We start from the raw sequence: 24,455 nt of genomic DNA, 5'->3' as shown, positions 1-24,455 counted from the left end.
GCACTACAAGCTAGTGCACATTCAAACACTGTCTCATCTTTGTAAAGGCTTGAAAACATGTTTATCTACAACATTTTAAAGCTAATATCCTCCAAATGAAATGATTCTTAAAAATAAAGTTTTTTTTATTGGCATCAGTTGTTCGGTGAAGAACCTTCCCATTCCATAAAAGAGAGAAAAAAAGGTTATTTTAAGAAGTGTTCACTGAAAGGTTCCTTGGTTCTTCTACACTGTGAAACCCCCTTTTGGAACCTTTATTTTTAAAGTGCCTCTATTACGCTTTTTCAAATATTACCATTAATGCAGTATGTAATATAGCTGTTTATGAATGTAAAAGGTCTTCTAGCCTATGGTCGTCATTGGCTGCCTGTGAACGACGTCTACTTTGACCCGCCCTCAAACACTGTAGTTGAAGCTGAGACCTGGAAGAGTTTGGTTTGTGTTGACAACATTTTCAGCGCTGAAAATCCACTCTGCATGCACTTCCAAAGGATGATGACTAGCTGTAAAAATTGATACGAAAAAAATCCATCGTTACGGTTCATATCACTGTGTGTATACAAGCGCCGAGGAAGCCTCTGGAGCTGAAATTCAGATCTTCATTTCCCACCCACACTGTAGATCAATCACCCAATCAGAGCAGAGTAGGCTCAGGGAAAGGAGGGGTTTAGAGAGACTGAATCCACAAATAAACCGTTTTCAGAGTCTTTGAGAAATTAAGTTATGTGTAATGTATATTATTTTTTAATTTTTACTTTTGATGAATGTAAATATATTGTAGGAGACCTCAAAAACAATTAGGAACTTTTGAAAAACCATAATGGTTTACACTTTAAGAGTGTAATGCAAAGCTGTTGCATTGCAGTAATAGCAACACACACCTATGAACCTTTATATAAAACACAACTCATAATTTTAAATGCAAATGTTTGTAGAATCTCAAAGCAGCACTAATGCATCAGTCACACACAGTCTGTTTCATATAAAATGATGTTGATTTATTTATTATGTTCTGGTCAGCATATTTACAGTTTAGTGACAACTTTTTACACATGCAGCATGAGATTTAAACATTCTACAATAAATAACATTCATTCTATAGAGATGAAATACTCAGATATTATTTACAGTAACAGAATTTCAACATGCTGGTGTTCTCAACAGACGAAACAGATCAAAACCTCACTGAGTTCTTCATAAATCCCAGATTGCCACCACTGGCTGTGTTCGGAAATGCATTCTAGCATACTACTTTTGCAGTGTATATAGTATAGTATGTGTACTATACTGAGTGGAACACAATACAGTGTTCGACTTGAACTTCCATTTCCAGTGTGACGTTTTAACATCACCATGTCTCATTTTTTGATTAGACTGATGTCACTCACTGAATTTAACATGCAAAGCGATGAGGTCATGTGACAAACGTCGCATACTACTGCTCTAAGTACTCAGTATGCTAGTATTCCACTCCGTACATAACCGCTGAGATTCCGAGTAAACATATAAAGTGCAACAGGTGGGTTGCGGAAGTAAAAATCCCATTCCTTTTGTGTCTATGGTAACTGATTTTTAATGCCAACTTCCAAGGTAGTCAAAAAAAGTGGACGGGCACTGTTGCACTCTATTACGACCTCAGTGAGTGGGTGGGGTTTCAGAGGTCTGTCAGTTCATTGGATGTTATTGCGGGTCTCTTCTGAGACAGCATGTCCTTCATCCAAAGGCACATCTAGTTTGCTGGTTAACTTGAAAAAAAGTTGATCAAATTTGATAGCCAGCATCACACCTCATAAATTTCTGTCTTGACATTCAAACACGCACGCACACACGCATGAATGCAAGAAGAACACCTTAGTTTAGTTTGGAACCCCTTAGTTTACCTTTAGTTTAATTCTGATGCATTCTGGGTACATTAATGTAAATGTACTTGTATATCAGTGTGCTTCCAAACGCTCAGGGCTGAATGTATATGTTGACGCATTTAGTGTGTGTGGCATTCAATCTGTTTGTCTTATATAATGTGTATGTGGCCGAGTCCTGCAGGAATACATTTCCTAAAGCAACAGTCCATGTGTGTGTATATCTGTGTGCATGTGTGTCCCGCACCCACGACACACCTGTATTGGGGTGTATGCTCCGTTATTGGCCGCACAGTATGTCGATTCTCCATCACACACGCGCGTGCACGTTTACACAGCTACCTCCTTTTCCTCAGACTGCTTTCCAAGCGTCCGAGCTCCTCGTATCCCTGGTAGAAGAGCTCCAGTTCGCGGCCTCCCCAGCTCCGCCAGACAGCCAGGCACCAGTCCATGTTTTCTTTACGGAAGCCGCACACAACGGTGTCCTTTGCGACGAGCGCCGCCTCCACGAGAGTCCTAAGAGACAGACAGACAGAGAGTGAGACCAGAGGCGAGCAAGCGCTTTCGTGCAAACGCTGAAAATAAACCAAGCATGGACTCTTCGCAGAAGTATCAGCGGGTCTGTTCTTGGAACGTCTCATAGAGGAGCAGTTACAGGCCCTGAAAGCGTCGCTTGTTTGATTAATGTGTGTTTACGCAGAGAGCTGACGGGAGTCAGACAGGGACAGAGACTAGTTTATGATAAACATTTCACAACAACGCTAACTTAAACTAAAGTTCTCCCTGAAGACCTACAGAACACACTAATAATGATGGTTTAGCTGAATGGATGATTCTTATTGTTGGCTTTCTTTTTTTTTTTACTTTTACTAGTAGCCATTCACAGTTTCTTCAGAAAATGTAAAAATCTATGTGCGATTATTATGACTAATTGAATTATATATGCAACATCAATGCGTTTTATCATTCTGGCTGCTTTTCAATACTGTAATTGATGATTTCCTTGTCTTCTCATCCCTCCGTCCTTCAGCCTGTGACCTGGAAACCGATCAAACTCTGCCATGGAGGATGTATCAATTTTCTAATTGAGCCGGGAGGAACAAAGAGAAGGGAGGCTTCCAGAGGAGATACACAGGTGCATCCTATGCACAAATCTATATAGTCAAAAACACCTGACACAAGCATTCATGCTTATGCTTTACCTGTGCAATTGAAATAAACCATGTATTTAGAAATTAAAATAAACACAAAAAAGATTTTATGTGCTGCTAATCGATATTTGTATAACAATTATTTTTTTTGTTTATAAATAAAATAAATTAAAACGTTTATTAATTTAAAAATAAAAATTAATTAATCAATTAATTAAAAAAATAAAATATTTTAGTCAAATTTTTGTTCAACACAAAAATCCAGCCACATAAGGGTGGGTTCCTGGGTTCCTGAAGTTGCTTTGCAGTGACGCTTCAGAAATATCCAATTCAACAAATATATTTCTCTGCTTCTATTCCTTCATCCTTGCATCCTAAGACGGAGAAGCTACAGGACGCAAAATGAAACAGGGAAAAGAGGGTGCACAGATAAGGAATGAAAAGCAGCCACAGCTTTCACTTCAGTGTGGTAAGATCACGGTAACACACAGCCTCTTGTGTTTTCTTCTTTCATCAGTATTATATCTGCCACAAGAACATCCAGGCAGACAAAATGCATAAAATAAATATGTGTTCTGAGGGATCAGCACAACTCATTAGTGCATGTGTGTGTTCGTAAAGGATTTTTATGAGGGTTTTGTCAGCAGTCTAAATGAGGTTGTGCGCACACACTTTAATGTTTGGTCACATGAAGCCGCTGGGCTCTAAATTTCATGCACACACACACCTGCGTCACAGCTGTGACGCAGGTGTGTGTGTGTGTGCATGAAATTTAACAGGTTTATGAAGAACTGAACTACAACTGCTAATTGTAGTCATCTCTCATTTCAAACACATTTCTTGTTTAATAAGTTATTCTACTGTATTTTGAGGCAAATTCTCGCAGCTTTAAATATTTTAAAAATAAGATTCAATTCACTTTCATCTACCAGAAAGAGTTTTTTGAAAGTTTTCCCCTCAAAAATCAATGCAGAAAATGCAAAAGACATCTGGGCTTGTTTATGGGCAGTAGAGCGCTACATCCATCACTGATTTTCACTTGCTACAGGCAATCGGTGTCACGAACAGTGTGGAATTATATATGTGGACACTGTGATTATTTACGTGTGACTGGCCGTTGACACGTACCCGTACTCTGGCACTCCAGGCGGCGTCAACACGGCTATCACACGACCCCTGAGTGACCCCGCCTGCTCTTGGACCTCGATAACCATGATGTCTCCTCCACGCCTGAAAACACATAAAAACGTGAAGTGAGCAGAGCGCTGACGCCACCGCTGTCATTTTACACTTCAATCACACAGATAAGCACAGGAGAATTCAAATAAATAAATAAATCAGCCTGTGAATAATAAATATAGCTAGTTTAAAAGTAATGCAAAAAAATTATAATAATAATAATAAAAAAAAAAAATAATAATAATAATAATAATAATAATAATATTATACAACTTATAAAAATATACTATAAACTATATATACTTATACTATAAATATATAACGTTTTATACACTGCCCGCAGTGCCCGGCCAAAAAAAAAAAAAAAAAGTTGCTGTTTGGATTTAAAGAGGTAAATGCTTAAAAAGTCTATGATTGAATCATTATTGCAGTGCTAGAAACATATAACAGTTCTTCTAAACCTAATTGATGGAGTGTGTAGCTTTTCGTTTCTTAAACAAACATGTAGGAAGACACATCATGGCCCTATTCCAGGATGACAAAGCCAAGATTCAGATCAGACTCAGAACTGTGAAAGGATGGTTGGGCATTGAATGCATGAAGAATCAATTTCACACATGAATTGGCACCTCTATACCATAAATTCATTCATGTGCTGGAGTAGACTTTACAGAGTGCTTGACTCTCTCTCACCTCTTGATGGAAATAACATCGCAACATTTTTTCCATCAAGAGGTGCATACATTTTTGGTCAAAATCTTGTATTGACAATGCAAGAGTCGAGCTCTCTGTAAAGTCTCCTCCAGCACTTCCCAAAGACTGAAATTCAAGGTCTGGACTCAGAAGTGCCAATTCATGTGTGAAAATGATTCTTCATACTCCTGTAACTGTCGTAGGCCAGTAGTCGCTGTGCGTGTAAACCTCACTCCCCTGATCTCAAGAGGCGCTCTAGCGGCTGACACTAGAGTCTTTAGTCAGTCTTTAGCCTCCCACGCCGGAGACCACGCTCGGAGCGGGTCAGTAGGACCGGTTACACTCCCTCCCAATCATTCTTTCACAATCTGAGCCTGATGAATCTATTTGTCATCCTGGAATAAGGCCATGATGTGTCTTCCTACACTGTTGTTTAGAAAATTAAAAGCTACACACTCCATCAATTAGGGTTAGAAGAACTGTTGCCAAACCAATAACATGCTAGAAAGATCCAATCATAGACTCTTAAGCATTTGCCTATTTAACTCCCGCTATTGACGGAATTTTCCGGTTTTCCGTGTTTTTACTGTTATATGGTAAGGGGCGCTATTACACATCTTTTGAAAGAGTACTGAATCTCCTGAAAATTAGTTTTTCTCAGCTTTTTGCTTAAAATGTTTTTTTTGTTTTTTTTTTGTTTTTTGTTAATGAAACTTACCCACATTCAAGACTAAGTGTTGATAAAAAAAAGATTAAGCTAGAATAAAACAGTTTTTATTTATTTTTTTTAATTTTTTTTTTTAAGTTGAGGCTCTGTTACATATTTCATGTTCATGTTCATATAACAAAATATTCTGGGGGCCATGACAATTTTGTGAAAATGATCAAAAATGCTGCCGGTGGCTGGCAGCTTTAAAAAAAATGCTGGCAGGAAAAGAGTTAAATACAAACAGCGACTTTTTTTTAGCCGTGCAATGAATAAAGCTAGTCAAATTTTTGTCAACAATATATTACAATTTTTAATAAATGAACTATTTTAAAATAATCAAAAAAAGTATACAAAGCTAGTTACATACACAAAAGTGAAATGAAACAAGGAAACGAGGATGCGCAAAAAAGGAATAAAGTAGAAGCTGCTGCCATTTTGTCCACTTCAGTGTGTCAGTGATCAGAGCGCTGATCTTACACTTCACAATCACACACATTAAGCTTCTCTGTCTGTTGTTGAACAGTATCTCCCAAGCGACTAAACACATTTAAAGCCGCTAAAAGTTCATTTTTATAAACAAAATCTTCCAAGCAGCTTTTATCAAGGCTCTCAGGTGTTTTAAATGAATTTGTTTTAATTCTTGAAATGCACTTTTCCAGTCATTTTGTGATTCCTGGATAAAGATAGTTAACTTACAGAGCAAAAAAAGAAAAGAAAATAAGTTATATACAAATAAATAAATAAATAAATAAATAAATATTTTTTTTGCCTGATTGTTCAATTTGCTTAATTAAAATGAGCTAATGCAACAATTCACAGATCACTTAATTTTAATGCATTCAATCTGCTTACATTTGCAAAACAGACGTCTACTTAATCCATTTAAATAGGGACTGCATGAATCATTTTTGTTGGCATCAACCAACACCGTGAAAGAGAATTTGTAGTTCCCTTTATAATAATGAACGTTAATTAATACTATCTGCCGATTTACTCTTTTATTGTTTGAATAAATTAACACATTGTACACTTATATTACATATTATTTACATATTGTACTATAATACAATAGTGAACTAACCTAACCTAGTTTATAAGTTGCAGGAAGCTTCTTTTATAAATCAATGTCCTTATTGGGCGCCTCGGTTTCCTTTGAGCACAATATGAGGCACCTGTGTGACCTGATTACACGGTGGTGTCTGGGTTAAAGAGAATAAAGTCCTGCTCAAATTATAAACCGCTGAAATTATTATGCATTGTATATTCATGAATAAAACATAGACATTTTAATGTGCTCTTCTGAAATAACACTTCATTCTGCCCTTGATCTTGTGCTTAAGCTCTCTTTAACCAAATGTTTAATTGATGAATAACTCCAGCAGGACATGTTCTTTTATCGCTCCTGGAACAACATTTATCATAGTCTGAAACCAGAGGACAATGATCGACCAATCACAGATCTAATTCTACACGTACGACTGCAATCATGTTGTTTTAGGCTCAAAGCCCTAGGTTCAGGTGATTTGCTCAAAACAACCTGCCCCACCTAAGAAACTGCCATTGAGATCAACTGGACCGCTAACGCTAACACAAACATTACCCCTGAAATCAGATGGCAGTGGCTGAATGAATGTTGATCCAAGAGCATGTTCAACCTCTGTAAATCAGGTTAGGCTTCAAGGACGTCTAAAATGCCTCTGTGTTTTAAAGTCAGCATGAAATACAAAATAGACGCGACCGATTTTACTACTGTACTGTAAGTGGAACAGCTATCTGACAAGGTTAAAAGAATTTTATAAAAATATATATGAATGGATGAATTGTTTACAATAAAATTAAGATTTATAAAGATATAAGTAATGTGCATTAAAAAGGTCAGTTTTGATATTCCAACTTTAACAGCAGAGATGCTGTGCTAAATGCTTGTATGTTTTGTATGTGCTCAAAGTTTGTTAGTTGTATTGTCTGATTGGGCACAATTAATCAGAAAACAAAACAAGATTATGATTACATGATCAACTCTGCTAATCATGAAAAGTACTGATTTGAGCATAATATCTACTCCAGTTGCATTTATATTTGCACCACTGTACAAAAATTTGGGGTCTATCATTTTTTAAAATAAATTAATACTTCTATTCAGCAAATATGCATTACATTGATCAAAAATCAAAAAGATTTCTAATTCAAATAAATGCTGTTCTTTTGAACTTTATATTCATCAAATAATCCTGGAAATGTATCCTGGTTTACACAAAAATATTAAGCTGCACAACTGTTTTCAACATTGATAATAATAAGAAATGTCTTATTACACTTTACAATAAAGGCTAATTTTTTTAACATTGGATAATGCAATAGTTATCGAGAACTAACAATGAACAATATATTTTTATTAATCTTGGTTAATGCTAGTTAATAGAAACACAATTATTTATTGTTTGTTCACGTTAGTTCACAGTGCATTAACTAATATAAACAGATACAACAATTGATTTTGAGAATGAATGAAAGTAATGTGAAACTGAAGTAATGAAGCTGAAAATTCTGCTTTGCATCACAGGAATAAATTACATTTGAAAATACAGTAAAATAGAAATCAGTTATTTTAAATTGTAACATATTTCACAATATTCTGCATTTTTTAATTAAATAAATGCAGCCTTGGTGATCACATGAGACTTCAGACTTTTCAAAAACTCTTACTAACCCCAAACGGAATTTTAAACGGAAGAACAGAGTTGATTTGGAATGTAAATCTTTTGTAACATTCTAAATGTCTTTACTGTCACTTTTGATCAAATGAATGTATCCCTGGTGAATAAAACTATTAATTTATTTAATATTTGATTTTCAAAAGTCTGGCCTTGTGGCATGACAGCATCAAAATAACACACAAATAAAGTATTTTTAAATTCTATTAATCAACAATAATACCAAGGGAAATAATCTTTATTTATTTTTTGTCATAATTGTTATGATGAAGTGCTAGCCGTACCTGGGAACCCAGATGGTGCTGGTGACAGGAATGATGTTCAAGGCCTTCATCTGCAGTGGTGTGTAGCTTTGATCCGCTAGTTCAGGATCTGTTGCGCTCCTGGATGGAACTGAATCCGGTGAAACTGCAACAGAAAAGGGCATGCTGCTGGAGCTAGTCAAAGAGCTGAGGGGTCCCGAACTAGAGCGCTCGATGTGAGGGAGACCCGACGAGCCGCCCTGCTCCAAATCCCCGTTCTGATCCAGCTGTTCCGAGCTGAACCCGGAAGACGTCATGGAGCAGTAATCCAGCGAGTCCTGCTGGCACAAGATCTGTGTTCCTGCGTCCTCGCTGTGCGTAACCGTTATCTGTACTAGTTCCAGGTTGAGCGGAAGAGACTCCTTGTCTACGTCAGGGCTCATGGGCGTCATGATCCCCGCCGGTCTCTCCACGGGGAAAACGTCACGCAGTGGATTGGCGTCGCTGCAGTTGTATGTGGCGCAGATCTGATAGCTTGCGGCGTGATACATCAGGAGTGTGTTGGTGTGACTGTCCAGACACCAGACGGCCTCTTCGCCCCAGCAGCTGGAGGACGATGCCATGGACACCACGCAGGATGGCGGAAGATACGGGTCGAGGCGGCGGATGGGTTGAAGCGTGAGGCTGTCGATGACGAGCACACCAGGGCCGTTGGTGTACCACACCTCCGATCCGGTGCTCACGGGCACGATGCTTCGCACGGGGTACGGCCGCTGCCGAGGGTCCGAGTCGTCCATACTCAGAAGATGCTGGTTGATCGTGTGCGAGCAGATGTAGCTCTCTCCCTCCACTGGCATGTCGTCTACCAGAGAATAAACCGTTATGAGACCATCAGACATGCCTGCAAACACCTGAGGGAGAGACTGAACAAGAGACATAACGTAAATAAAACATTTGTAATGTAATTAACAGGTAAACATTTTTAAACCAGACATCATTACTTGAGTTGCAAACTTGTTTTCAGACCTTTTAATATCTTTATTGCGAGTGCATTTTGTCTTATTGCACTGGCAGATTATTTCACTTATCACACGCGAAGATAATATTTGTATAAATATAATATAATAGAACATGACATAACAGTAAAATTATGAAACATGAAACTTAAAAGAAGTTTGTAATATCGACACCAAAACAGAAATGCAAAAATAAACACTATTTTCAACTAGATTTCCAAAACACTTCCCTGTCTGTCCAAAAATCAACTTTTTGTAGAGATTACTTTCCATCATTTCGAGATCACAAGTTGTCAAAAAATAAAAACGCACATTTGGAAATTCCTTTGATGCCCCACAAGCTTGAAATGCTGCATATTTCAAAACAAGATTTCTCAGTGCGTCTGTTCCATACTGATAACTAATGGATGATCTCAACTCAACTCAAAAATGATCCTCTGAGTCTGATTCAAGTCATCTAGCTTTATTGTCACACACATTTTTCCTCTATACTGTAGCAACATCAGAAGTCTGCACCCACAAACATGTGCAGCTTACAGAGTAAGAAGTTAGTCATTCTGCAATTCCATTTGGTGTCACTATTTGTACAGAAATCACACTTTATCTGTAATTATCATGTTTAACATTTTAAATATACTGTGAGACATGTCAAAAACATGTCATGATGTCATACAAATATCACAAGCAACAAAAAACACGACTAGCTGAACAGAATAAGAGGCCATTCACACATGACAAGTTTGTCTGTGCTATTTTTTAATAGCTGAGCTTTTTCTTAAGTACTTTTGTCTAATTTTCCACTTCAAATATCTAGAAGTCCCTGAAACAAGATCTACTTGGAAAGCAACAATGCATAAGATATTAGGATTTGCTTTCAGAGCTTTAATACAAGAGTTTTTTTTGTCTTACTTTAAGTTCAAACAAGTTTAAACATAAGTAAAAATGACAGAATACACATTCAAGATTCAGTTTATGAAAAAAAATCTTAAAATTGTATACAGTTTTGCTTCTCAAATATACTTTTTAAATGTTTTTGCTGAAAAAAGTCATACATTTTAAACATTTATAATTTTAAATATATTTAATATATTAACTTTTTATTATAATCTAATATAATTTAATATTATATTAATATAATATAGTATATATGTATGCTATAAATATATATTTTTTCTTCTTTTTTTTCTTCTAGAAAATAAGTCAAAAAGACTAATTAAAGACTCATTAAGAAGTAATTTTTAGGGACGAGATTAGTGTAGATCAGGGATGGGCAACTTCGGTCCTGGAGGGCCAGTCCTACAGAGTTTAGCTTCAACCCTAATCAAACACACCTGAACAAGCTAATCAAGGTCCTCAGGATTACTAGAAAATTACAGGCAGGTGTTTTTTTCAGGGTTGGAGCTAAACTCTGTAGGACAGTGGCCCTCCAGAGCCGAAGTTGCCCATCCCTGGTGTAGATTGTGTATGAGAGTTAATGTGCCTATGAATGCATCATCCAATTCTGTTGTGATCTGTCAAGCTGCTTTTAACTTCTAAATGACCTAGATATCTGAGAATCTTCACAAACACACAGTCATACTAAAACCAAACAAAATCCTGTCTAACAGTACAAAACATTTATTCTCTGTATATTTTAGTCCATGCATTTTTTTCGTCCAAGTGCCATATCAAAAAGTGTCCCTAAAAGCGCCCTGACAGCCCCTAAACCAGCAGCAAATGAATGGCGGGAACCGAGGGCACTTCAAAAAGAGTGAGGCTCAAATAAGAGTGTTTGGAGAAGCGACGAGGACTGAATATGTCATTAGGACGTCTGCTGAAGAGAGGGAGAGTGGGAACACCTGGACGCCAGCTACTTCAAAAGCGAGACGAATAACACACACACACACACACACACACACACACACACACACAGATTTACAGAACACCTCCCTGCCAGCCAAAAATAGCAGATATTACTTTTCTGTCATGTTGAGATCAAAAATAATAACTGCATATATGTATACTGTACATTGCATGTAAACAGTTTTCCTTTTACTTTGGATGTCTAAACCAAGAAAACAAAACAAACAAAAAACGTAGTAGTTTACATGACAATGACTGCAAGTCGGGGCACTGACCTCTTTCTTGGCGGGCAGTAAAAAGAGACAGGTTACCACAGCCGGACAGGAGAGCACTTTCTGTGGGTGACTCAAGGGACACATCTCTTTCAGGCTGTAGATAAAGACTTCCTGTTCCTGAAGAAACATCAACAAGGTATCAAGATAACCATCTCCATTCATTTGCTGTGCTCACTTACAAATAGGGTTGGGAATCGAGAAATGCTTTTTTTTTTTTCAACACAAAATACTGGGACCAAATGAAATTCATGATATTTGGGTTCACCGGTGGTTCTGGATCAACAGTCTTCCACCGAATAAAACCACAGAAATCATCTGTACATGCTGCCATTGTGCTGCATTAAAATCTATGTGTCTTTTCTTGGTAAAATATGTGTATTTCAAATGGTTTCTGAGTAAAGATGGTGGTTGCAGTATAAAGATGGCTTTAGAACTTTTCTGTTTTTCCCGTAATCCAATTACTGTCCATTCTTTCTTCCTCAAAATTACTAAAATAATGGTTGAGGCACTACATTTTTTTTTACTCAAATCAGAATAAGAACCCAAATTAAATTCAGAATTCCTTTCTATAATTACAAAGTGCTATCTGAAGATGTATTCTTACACTTCAATGCTTGAGAAAAAATAGTCAGTCAAACTTAAAACAGTAAAACAAAATTAACTAAATTAAAAGGACAATGTTTTTAGGTTGAAATACTTAAAACACTTATTTTGGGCTCTATCAGAAGTATCAAATACAGTTCAAAAGTTTTGGGTCAGTAAGTTTTTCAATGTTTTAGTTAATGTTTTGTTCTCTTGTGCTCACCAAGGCAGCATTTGTTTGATTAAAGATACATTAAAAACACTAATGTGAAATATTGTTATAGTTTAAAATAGCTATCTTCTGTTTGAATGTATTGTAAAATGTGATTTATTCCTGTGATGCAAAGCTGAATTTTCAGCATCATTACTCTAATCTTCAGTGTCACATGATCCTTCAGAAATATCGTGATTTGCTACTCAAGAAACAGTAGTAATGCTTAATATTTATGTAGAAACTGTGATACATTTATTTCAGGGTTCTTTGATGAATAGAAAGTTCAAAAGTTCAAACAGCATTCATTTGAAATAGAAATCTTTTGTAACATAAATATTAATATTTAATATTGCTTTCTGAGTAAAATCTTAGCCTACAGGCATTAAAAACAAGGCAGTGTCACTACTAGTGTGAGTTTGGGGCAGAGGAATCTAAACCTGTTTGAAAACGGTCATTATGTTTGCTATCCTGCTAGTGGTGAAGAAATCACAAACCAAACTTGAGCAACAAACATTAATTACAACACATCTCCTTCACTGTGAGAGCCTGAGGACAGAGTGTATATCCATTATTGCTGTTGCCTTGGTAACATTTCTACACTGTTGAACAGAATGCAGCGACTGACAGCGAGCCGCGCCATGTTTCCCAGAGGCTCACCTCAGTGGCGGTCCACAGGGTGTTCTCCATCTTTATTTGGCAGCTCAGACGTGTTCCTGGGCATGACATCCGTTTTACCTCCACCTGCCCCTTGGCCAAGTTTACAACTGTGTAGTTCCTGTAAGATGCACACACACACACACACACACACACACACTTAGATGTGTCTTTGGCACACAGCAGTTATAAAATCCACATTTTAAGAAAATGCGAGTGGTGATTTTCTTGGATGTTACTATGCAGTTTTCTATATTTTGAATTAGATTGTTTTTTATATTTTCTGTTTTCACTTTCATTTTAGTTATGATATAATCATTTTGTTGTGCGTTTTAAATCATTTTTATTTATTAGTTTTACCTTGGTTCGGGGTGGTTGACAGGTCATTATTTACTCAATTCAAAAGAGTATGCCCACAGGTCTCTGTGTTATTCCTTTATATTCACATTTCCATTACTGTTTAATGACTTAAAGAATTTTCTTTAAGGCCTGGAAATATTCATTTTAAAACTTGATATTTTACACAGCAATAATGATGCTTGACGCCACTAATAAACATAACTTAAGTCCTGGCTGTTATGTTCTGAGTAGTTATTTTTTACAGACATACATGTTACAAAGCCAAAATGAGTTTAATGCACGGTTTGATTTATGAGCAGTCTTTAATCTAAACATTTATAATACATTATACTGTTATGCGGGTGCACAGATCTCAGCAGCGTGGGGGAGTTGTGCAGGTTTAGATATTTCGTTAAGTCAGTTGATTCATTACTTGATCGGCCGAGTCATTTATCTGACTGCGCACTGTGACAGGACCCAAATGATTAAATCTGTCAGAACACACTCCATAATTTAACAATGGACGCTTCTGATCCAAATACCCTAGCAAGTTGTTTATTTTTCTTTTTCGCTTATGAAGCCGCAATAATCTAATTGGCAATGTCAAACTTGGACAAATAAAGGCTGCGGTGACAAAGCGAATCAGGCCAAGCTCAAGCTAATGTACTTAAAATATAATTTACAGAATATTGCTGGTTTCCAATGATCAAGGGGGGCATTAGATCTCAAATCCCAGATGGAGATTTTACTGCCTGGTTTGTGCCAATTATTTGATGTCTTGTTTTCTTCCCTGCTGAAAAGAAAATACCTCAAACCAGCATAAACTGGTTTGCTGGTTTTAGCTGGTCTCAGACTGGCCTGTTACCAGTTTTTAGAGGGCTTTTCTTCTAAACACCAGCTTGGCCAGGATGGCCCTACTTAAAGACCAGAAAAACTAATTAGGTGTCCCAGTCTGGTCTTTTAGCCTGTTTTAGGACAGTTTATTTGCACTTTTTAGTTGGTCAAACTGGGAGACCATGTGGCTGCCCAGCTTGGCAAAGATGAGAGACCAACTTAAACCAGTTGAGACCATCTAAACCAGCTCAGCAGGGTTTCCACTCTTTTTATAAATGAATTTCCATGACTGTTACAGTTTTTGGTAGATTACAGGATTATTGCTATCTACATAAACAGCTAAAAAGATAAGTTTCTACCCAATGAAATATTACAGAGCAGAGCAAAACTCGACATTCAAAAGTTTGGGGTTGTTTTTGAAAAAAATCTATTATACTCACCAAGCCTGAATTTATTTGTTTTGTGGAAATCATGATACGTTTTTTCAGGATTTTTTGAATACTGATTAATAGAAAGTCCAAAAGAACAATTTCAAATACAAACTTTTTGTTACATTATCAATTTTTTACTGTCACTTTGATTTATTTTAATCAACTTTTGAAATTGATTGTATATAATGAATAATACGTTATGTAATTATATTTGACTATTTCCTTGAAAATTCACAATTTACTTTGTAAACAGAATTTTTAAATTCCCTGATATTGTTTCCAGCTGTTTTTTTAACCATCTCAAAGCATACTGTCTGTATTTGTAAGCACTCACGCCCATGTTTAGAGTAGGGCACTAGGTAGGTAGGAGTCACGGCCTAATATGACGATTAACGCAAGACAAAGACTTCATTGTTCTGCCCGCAATGAGGTATTGAAGGAACCTCCAATGCGACTACAGCGGTTCCATTTGGCATGATGACGGGCACAGATGGTAATTGCAAACACCTGCGCTGCAAGATAAAAGTGAAGTCTTTCGTCTAAGTGTTTTGTAGAAAGATCCAATGCTCACAAACAAAGCAGCCAATGATCAGATGAGGCCAGCTGTAGATGGCAGGGCATTTATCAGCCTGTTAGGCCGTCATGCATAATAATAAGTTCATATATTATATACATGTTCATGTTCATGAATATTAAAATGAGTCATTTTTTGAAAGGAGGCTTGAGAGCGTCAAGGGAAGCTGGAAAATGAGATTCCTGAATGATTTTAATGAGGGTGTTTATATGAGTGAGCAAGAGGTCTGAAGGAGAGCAATTGGCGGTAAATAGAATAACGGGAGAGCATTTAAATGAGGGAAATGGAGTGAAAGGGTTGATTATGGGCTGGTATGGGGGCTTGTAATATTCAACAATATTACTGATCTGACTGTACTGATGCTGTTGTATGAGAACTGAACTGAGCTGGACCATGATATAATTATTTTTGCAGAACTGCTTTACAGACGAAATTAACTAATTTAATAATTGATTTTTTTCAACTTTAACGAAGGCCATTTCTGTAAAGTGCAAACCTGTCTCATTACTTAATACCTGCTCCAAAACCTAGTGAGCTGCATACATAGGCAGCATTTTAAGGCGTCATAGGAGCACTAATGACACGAAAGCTGTTCCAAAACCCTCATGTTTTGGCTAAATTCCAAGGTGCATCCTTAACGGAGAAGGTAATCCTATCATACAATGTGATGTATACAACAATCATACAACTTTTACAAATATTTTCATTAATTGAAATAAAGCAGAAATAAAATAAAACATACAAACAAACTTAAATGAAAATTAAAAATGTTGCCTTGGCAACTAACTGAATTAAAATAAGTTTAAGTACTGAAATGACTGAAAACTAAAATATAAATAACTGAATAAAGCTAAATAGAAATATAAAAAACACCACAATACATTAACTAAAGCTAAAATTGAAAATATAAAAATAAAAGCTTTCAAAATATTAATAAATACTACAATATTAAATAAATAATACTACACTGGGATGAAGTTAGAGAAATGTAAATTAACTATATTAAATATACTTAAGACTCATTCATTAACAACCTAGAATAGAATGTTCAATGTAATTAAAAATATATAAATAAATTCATACTCAGTGGCATAACTTTGTTTAAAAAGTGGGTGGGACAGGAGCGGGAGTAACAATAACATTACAATGTCCAGAGATAAATTTCAATAGTACATTGAGTTTAATTTATCGACATAAAATTCATGTTTAACGTGATAGTTTCATCCTTACATCTACTATAATACAATATTGTTAGAGATTCTTCACATCAGTGAATAAATGCATTAATTTACATAGAACACTCCTAATACCATAATGGTCTGTAGAACTCTGTAGGTTCTAATCCACCCTTGTATAGTTTTTTTCCCCATTAAAAGCCAAAGAGGTTAATCAGTGATTGTATATCAAGAGCATGGACAAGTTTGTGTGCATTTTGTTAATTCTTTAACAAACAAACTAAATGAATGCTCTGCTAGTCAACTGGAGATGTTTCAGTCATTGCCAGTAGTTTAACAGCGTATTGACTCTGAGCTCTTTTAAAATAAGCTGAAACTGCCTATTTAGAGCATGCCAAATCAGTAATCTAGGACCTTATATTTCATTTAGGATGCTGCCTTAGAAGACAGCTTTGTAGGCAGTAGACACAGGATGTCAGCTTATCAGGTTTTGGAACAGAGCCACAAAATCTAAAATTGCAAACACATCACATATGCACAAACCTTAATGATACCAGCACAATCTGACAAGGAATGCCACGTGAAAATGTAAGAAAGGCATGTTTTCATGCTTCTATTCCCAAGAACGCACCTGTCGTCTTTGTCTCCATCCCAGAATACGGCGTTGTGGCCCTGCAGCGGCGATAAGAAGAGCTGACTGTGTTCCTGGCAGGGCAGCAGGTACCTGAGACAAGCAAAACTGGGATCCTGCATCTGTCTCATGAGAGGAGCGGCCAGGGGACGCTAAAGCCACAGGAGGACAGGACATTATTAGATACAGTACATGCCTTATTTCACAACATCTGCAGGTTAAAATGTGCCTACATGACTATTTTTGCCTCAGGTGTATGTGAAGAATTAAGACATTAACCATTATGACATACTGTACACTAGCATTCAAAAGTTTGGGGTTGGTAAAATGTTTGAATGTTTTTGAAAGTATTTTATACTTATCAAAGCTGCATTTATTTGATCAAAAATACAGTAAAACAGTTATATTGAGAAATATAATTGCAAGTTAAAATAACTGTTTTCTATTTGAATATATTTGAAAAGTAAATTCATTGCCAAATAAACCTGTGAATTTAATGAATCATTGCTAAAAGAAAATATAATTTTTAATTAAATTATTCATTAAAATTCCATTTGAAACATTTATCTTCAATAATATAACTTTTTTTCCCCCAAGTAAAAATGCAATATTCAACTTTTTATTTATCTACATAAATAGATTTATTTATTTATCACAAGCTAACTAAATTAATTAATGACATTATCCCAAGCCAAAATTACTGGTTGGAAGTATTTTTCTCTATGCAATCAACTTCATATTATGAGGCATTCACACTGACAGCATCTTTAAAGATTATTATTATGCTATAATAAGAATACTATTATGCTTTTTTGGATAATACTTTACAAGTAGTGTGTATCTTTAAACTTAGTAGTTTATTATTTACAGTACTACCATTTATAAATGTAAAAGGTCAGTGCACGATAAATGAGTAAATGACTTCCAAAAAGAAAACCGTTCCTGAACTCCCAGAAACGAGTCGTCAGTAACATTAATCTTTCTTCCATGCTAGCCTATGGTCTTATTTGGCTGCCCGTCTTTGAAGGACACAACATCTACTTTGATCCGCCCTTAAACACTGTAGTTGTAGCGGAGACCTGGAAGAGTTTAGTTTGTGTTGTCAAAACGTTGCACTTCCAAAGGGTGAGGACTCGAATTCATACCGTAAAAAATGACTATTTGTTTCCGCGTTGTAAGCGGTAGACCAATCACATCAGACTGGGCCATCTGACCAATCAGAGTAGAGTAGGCTTTTGGAAAGTAGGGGCTTAGAGAAACTGCATCCCTTATTGAACCACTTTCAGACACTGTGAGAAAAGAGCTGATGCTGCAATGTTTATTATGAGAAAATAAATTGTTTTTTGAGCTTGAACGCAAGTAAACCTATTGTGGGAGACCTCCAAAACAAAATTAGGAACCTTTAAAATAGCATTATAGGGGCACTTTAAAGGGCACCTATTATGCAAAATTGACCCTTCACTAAGCCACGCCCGAAAACCGCCACAGGCCAATCGTGGCTTAGCAACCGTAACTAGGCGCGGGAGGTCTGGCAAGCTTTTGAGCGAGAGGGAAACATGCCGCGTTGTGCGTATGGATTGTGCAAATCTGATACCCGGTATCCTAAAATTTTGGACGGGGTGGTGGATTTTGTTCCCTTTCCGAAACCTAAAACCCAAGGGGAGAAATGCCGGGCGTCATCTTAATTTATATAGCGCTTTTAACAGTGTAGATTGTTCCAAAGCAGCTTTACATTGATAATAGGAAATTGAAAGTAAAGTGTTTTGGCTTTATAGCAGCTCTAGAATAAAGTTATTGTCCAGCTCGTGGATCAAGCAGTGTGATTAAAGGCAAGACGGAGGCTCACTGACATAATTTAACGTTACTTAAAAATATATTTCAGCATTTTGTTAATCGACGGCCAAACTAGTAACGTTACCCCAATCCGATCGCGACTCTCCCGGTGTTAGTTCTAGTAAAAGTAAAAGGTAGTTAGTAAAAGGAGGGAACATCAGGGGGCTTGCCGGAGATCTCCAAGGGAAAGTTTGGTATGCAAACTTAATCAGTTCATAACAGTAGTCACTAATGTGACCCACGACGTGTGAGCAGTAACGTTAGCCTGGCGCACTACAAATATAAGCGGGAGAATGTTATCATTGCAAAGTGGTCAGGCTAATGTCTTGTGTTTATTCCACGATACATATGGATAAGCTGTTTGATTTATAAATATTAGAATATTTTCACATTTCACTTACCCTGCTGTGCATGCACAAAGCTGTTCCTCAATTTGTGTGTTTCCCATTTGAATGGTCAGCGTATGAGGCGGCTGCTGCTTGCACTGAGACCTAACGTTATAGACTTTAGCTTCAATTTTGATGAAATTATTCTCTAATCGTTTGCATATTATGTCGTGGATATAGCCCTCGAATGCATACTGGAGTATTGCTCTCTCATATTTTCACCTGTTCGCCAAAAATGACTAATTATCTCCTTAGGAATGTCTGAAACCAGTGCATACATACTGTAATAGACGTGCCAGGCGCAAAAGCTTGACAGGCGTAGCAACAGTAACTAAGGAGGGCGGGGCTTAGCGAAGGGTCAATTCACCTTTACATGGTGTTTGAACATAAATGTGTGTACACAACCACCCTATAATGATAAAAATCCACCCAGTGCTTTTTTTTTTTAATCCCCATAAATAATAAGCAGTGTCTCAGAACAAGCCGTTTTCAGATTCTGGGCAAAGTGACGTAGATTTGCACAAGCCCCTCCCACAACTGTTGACTGACACTGCCGTATTAGCGTAGACCCGCCCTGAGTGAGCTAAACACAATCCGCTATTGTTTCGACGCCGGAGCAGCCGTAGACAAGAATGTCTTCTAAGCGAATGAGATGTTTTGTTATAAGATGTAAGAATGAACATAGCAGTCGTCATTTACTCTCGTTGTTACTCGAGGATGGATCTGAACCAACTGTTCATGATCCAGCTTACAGTCTCCGGTGCGATAGGCCTAACGTTACTGGTCACGGCAGTAATGAGAGAGAGAGTGTGCACTTCTGTTCATAGGAGTTGTTTTACGGGTATAAAGTTGACCAGTTTATTAAGCACCCACTGAAAAAGTGTGTATATATTTGTTTACTGTTAGTTGTAACAAAGTGTTTTGTGTAATTCGCTGTGTATGTTGATGATACTGAAAGGGAGAGAGAGATTATGGATACGACTTTAATGCGCACTTCTTATACTGTGTTTATTCAGCTTTTACTTGTGATTTTTACTTCATCTTTTGTGCGATGTACAATAAACTTCATTAAACCCATCATTGTCCGACTCCGGGTCGAAATGAACACCGCTACTGAGAGTTTCTGTTTTGATATTATCATTCCGTGAGATGAGATTGTTCTGACACTGAGCACAAGCTCTTGAAGCTCCGCCCTCTGTGCCGGCAGCAGCAGCTCATTTGCATTTAAAGGGATACACACTAAAACGGCACATTTTTCTCAGCCCCAAAAAGTGACAATTTAAACATGCTGTAAAAAATGATCTGTTGGGTATTTTGAGCTAAAACTTCACATAAATACTCTGGGGACATCAGAGACTTATTTTACATCTTGTGAAAAGGGGCATAATAGGTGCCCTTTAAGAAAAGACATGCTGTACCTTCTCTGGTTTGGTGTCCCAGCACTCCTGCATCAACGCCTGAAGACAGTGAAACTGCACCTCCTCTGGGGTGCCCAGCGCTGGTCTGAGTCCTTTAGATAGTTTCTTAGCGATCTGGAGTTGATGTTGACCCATGCATGGTCTGCGGCCGGACAAGAGCTCATACAGAACCATGCCGTATGAGAACATATCCACCTGAATCACAGATGACAACAGTCATTTAAAAGCAATCCACAGTAATGTTGTTAAACAGTCTCAGATGGCCCATGGTCCATTTACAGCCAATTCGCTCCATGCAATTCCCATTTTGCAGGGAAGGTAACTACATCTCCACAAGCCGAACTGTATATTTCACTTTACTTTCTGGCTGTGAAATAATCTGATAAATGAAAACAATAATAAACATCTGGGCTCGCTCCTGTCCAGTACATTTTTTTCAGTAAACAAGACTTAATACCTTAAGTTATTTTGTTTCTCAAGTAAATGTATCTTGGTTTCAGAACGTTTAGATATTTGTATTGGAAAATCATTTTTTGCAGTGTAAGTGTAAGTATTCCTGCCCAGAACAAATGCGGTGCCCAGTGGTAAAAATTGAGACTAGAAGGGAGGAGAGATGGAAAAGAAAAGGATGAGTTCACAAAAGGAAGATGAAGTCATCATTACTGACACAGCAGCATGTACGTCATACACTCCTGTGGTTGATTCGACATATTTTTATTAAACGTCTTTCTAGGTCAGTTCTATAAATGGACATGAGCTTTGATGAGAGCCGTGTCAATCCTAGACCTTATTTTTAGAGCGCTCTGCTTTGCCAACACAAAGGAAAAAGGCATGCTTCCACATTTCACTTCAGTTTCAGGAGCCTGAAATGACATCACAGAGCAGGCATGTGAAAGAGCAGGAAATAGTTTGTAGTTGATACACACACACACACACACACACACACACACACACACACAAACGGCGGATCTACAGAGACTATTTTCTCTCAATCTTGAGTGCAGCAGGGCTGCCAACTCTCACGCATTGAGCGTGAGACTCACGCAATTGACACTTTTCACACGCTCTCACGCCACACATCCATTTTCTCACGCACAGAAAAATTGTGGAGCAAAGAGGTACTTTTAATATTAAACTAATTCTCAGCTCTTAGATTCCGTCAATTTTATTACGAAATTCAGACAAAAATACGTTTGGCGCTTGTAAATGTGACGTGACAGATCGCTGAGCGCCTCAGTTCAAGTGCACGTGAACCGATCACCTGTTAGGCTACTTTTTTTTTTAAAGATGCAGTACAACTTACCGAAAGTATACATAATATCGACCAATTAGTGTTTTTCAACCACGGAAAGAGGTCAATATAACAGCAGGAGAACAATTATGTCACATAACGTTACATTTACCTCAGGAAAGCCATTTAACGACCAAAGCATGTTAATTGAATAGAAAAAAATAGCTAGAGAGGAGATTTTGCTGAGCACTATATTACATATTTATTATATTTTTACTTATGTCATTAAATAATTGTTATTATAACAAAAACTGCATTATATTTAATTTAATGTTATTTTTAACCTTTAATAATACCAGCAGATTGGGCCCTCTATGTTTACAGCTTTAGGTGAGATTATTTTTTAAAATAAAATTTAAAATAAACATGTATCCAAATTAGTCAATATTGAATCAAAATCAGAATCAAATCACAAGAATGGAATTGAAATCTTGAAATTTGTGTCAAGCAATAATAAAAACTGTATCCTACCAGTCGTTGTACAATGTAAACATTGTAACATGTTGTCACTAAACTTCATAAAATTCTATTTAGTTACCAAATGTTTTGACAATCACAATTACACTTATTGTGATGCAATATTTGTTTTTACATCCCCCCCCCCCTCGACAAAAAAAAAAAAATCTCACTCCAAGCTAAACTCAAAAGTTGGCAGCCCTGGTGCAGATATCTCACGTTAAAAGGCTATTACGGTAATGATTTGATTAGCAATTACATTAATCATTGATCAATTAAAATGTCTCTTAGGAGACTTTAATCTAAAGATCAAGCTGTCAGTCACAGAGTGAGACAGAAGAAACACCACTGAATGATTCCTGTTGGTTTATATTCAAGGGAACCTATGTGACCTTCCTTCTTCCATGAAACACAATGGGGTCCAAAAGTCTGAGACCACAAAAAAGGCTTCTGATTAGCATTTGTCCTCTTTTCAAAGAGCATAAAAAACAAGAAACAGAACAAAATGTAAAAACTGTAAAGGTCACCGAAATAAGGTCCTCAAAAATAAAATAAAATGATTAAAAAAAACCTATTCCCAGTTTATTATTATATAAGTGATTTATTATTATTATTTTTTTATTAACAACAATTTCCTCCAGTATGATGAAATTTGATCAGTATATTGATTTAATGAAAAGGTCATAGTTACCATGTTGTACACATTTTTGGGGGATTTTAATATTTATCTTGTGGGTCTTCCTTGAGCCATTTTCCTAGTTAGTGCTTTTCTATATGGCTGCAAGTAATTTATTAAAAAAAATATATATAAATCTGTCTTTCCTTGTTATTTTTGTAGAAGAAATGCCCAAATACATTTCTAATTCAACAGTTTGTGAAGGTTTTTTTTTTGTTTACATTAAAAAGGGCCAGCTTTACTAACAGCTTGCTATAGCACAAACCCTCTTTCGGCGTTAAAAAACTACTGTCAGGATTTACTAAAGACACGCAGTGAAAAATTTGGGCTGAAAAGGCGTGGGCAGTTATTTCTGCGGCTGACCTTATTGCATATGAATTTGTAGGAGTTTCCGTTTTCTACGCAAAATTTATGGTAGTATTTAAATTAATCACGCAAGGTGATTTACTAAGGTTTGCGCTTGTATATTTACCGGTGTTTGCACCATTATTTATATTTTAGACGCTAATTTGCACTGCTCTTGGTAGATTGCGTCTGTGTTCTTTTAATTTGCGGGTCGTCAGCAGATCACGCGCTGAACTCCCATCTGCGCTGTTTTGGAATTGCGCTCTCACACTAATTTGCCGTTTAGTAAATCTGGCCCAAAATATATTATCAGCATAATTTGAATGAAAATTAATGCAGATTTGATTTGTGAAATAGAAATATAACCTTAAATATTTCCTCTTCATTGTATTTCAAATTTGTTTTAGATTTACATTTTTTCACCTTTCAAATAATACATGAAAATAGGATTTAATGCAGTCTCAGACTTTTGTGGTATGCGTAGGACGGTTGGATTTTCATCTTCAGACGGCACTACAGCTGCCCACAATCCACCTACTTACTATACATACTACACACAAAACTGGAAAGCACTTGTGAAAATCGCATGCTGTTTTGTTGTCAGACTGCAACACAACCTAAAGGACTCAAGATGCATGGGATGTGTTTTTAACAGTCTACTGGAAAAACTATATGTAGAAAAACATCGAGATTCCATCTGGACCTAAAAACCAGTGAAGAACAAAAAATCCAAAACAAATTTGACCAGTATGCAGGACACCACTGTGCTCCTATAACTAAAACATCTATGAATACCTGTCATTCTCTAATGACGTTGCATAAAAGTTGAGGAAACACGGTCATACAAATTCCATTAGAAATATGGTAATAGATTTCATTCTGTTCTGTTGGACATGATCCATGCATACTCAGCAAACCAAACTGGGAAAAAAATCA

At 36.7% G+C, this 24,455-nt stretch overlaps 1 protein-coding gene across 4 annotated transcripts in view; it reads right to left on the bottom strand.

The window, feature by feature from the left end:
* Positions 1 to 976: 976 nt before the first annotated feature.
* Positions 977 to 24,455, bottom strand: part of lrrk1 (leucine-rich repeat kinase 1) — a 92,026-nt gene continuing 68,547 nt past the window's right edge. For all 4 annotated transcript variants that reach the window (XM_084107774.1, XM_084107775.1, XM_084107776.1 and 1 more), the window contains 7 exons: positions 20,752 to 20,946; positions 17,115 to 17,266; positions 13,134 to 13,251; positions 11,681 to 11,797; positions 8,590 to 9,470; positions 4,139 to 4,240; positions 977 to 2,375 (listed from right to left, as the gene is read on the bottom strand). In XM_084107774.1, the coding sequence (XP_083963900.1) occupies positions 2,198 to 2,375; positions 4,139 to 4,240; positions 8,590 to 9,470; positions 11,681 to 11,797; positions 13,134 to 13,251; positions 17,115 to 17,266; positions 20,752 to 20,946 (1,743 nt within the window). In that variant the 3' untranslated portion in view covers positions 977 to 2,197. The remainder of the gene's footprint in view (positions 2,376 to 4,138; positions 4,241 to 8,589; positions 9,471 to 11,680; positions 11,798 to 13,133; positions 13,252 to 17,114; positions 17,267 to 20,751; positions 20,947 to 24,455) is intronic.

This window comes from Abramis brama, assembly GCF_963993115.1.
Source record: "Abramis brama genome assembly, chromosome: 3".
Lineage (NCBI taxonomy): Eukaryota > Metazoa > Chordata > Actinopteri > Cypriniformes > Leuciscidae > Abramis > Abramis brama.
This window is presented reverse-complemented; position numbering and strand designations above follow the sequence as displayed.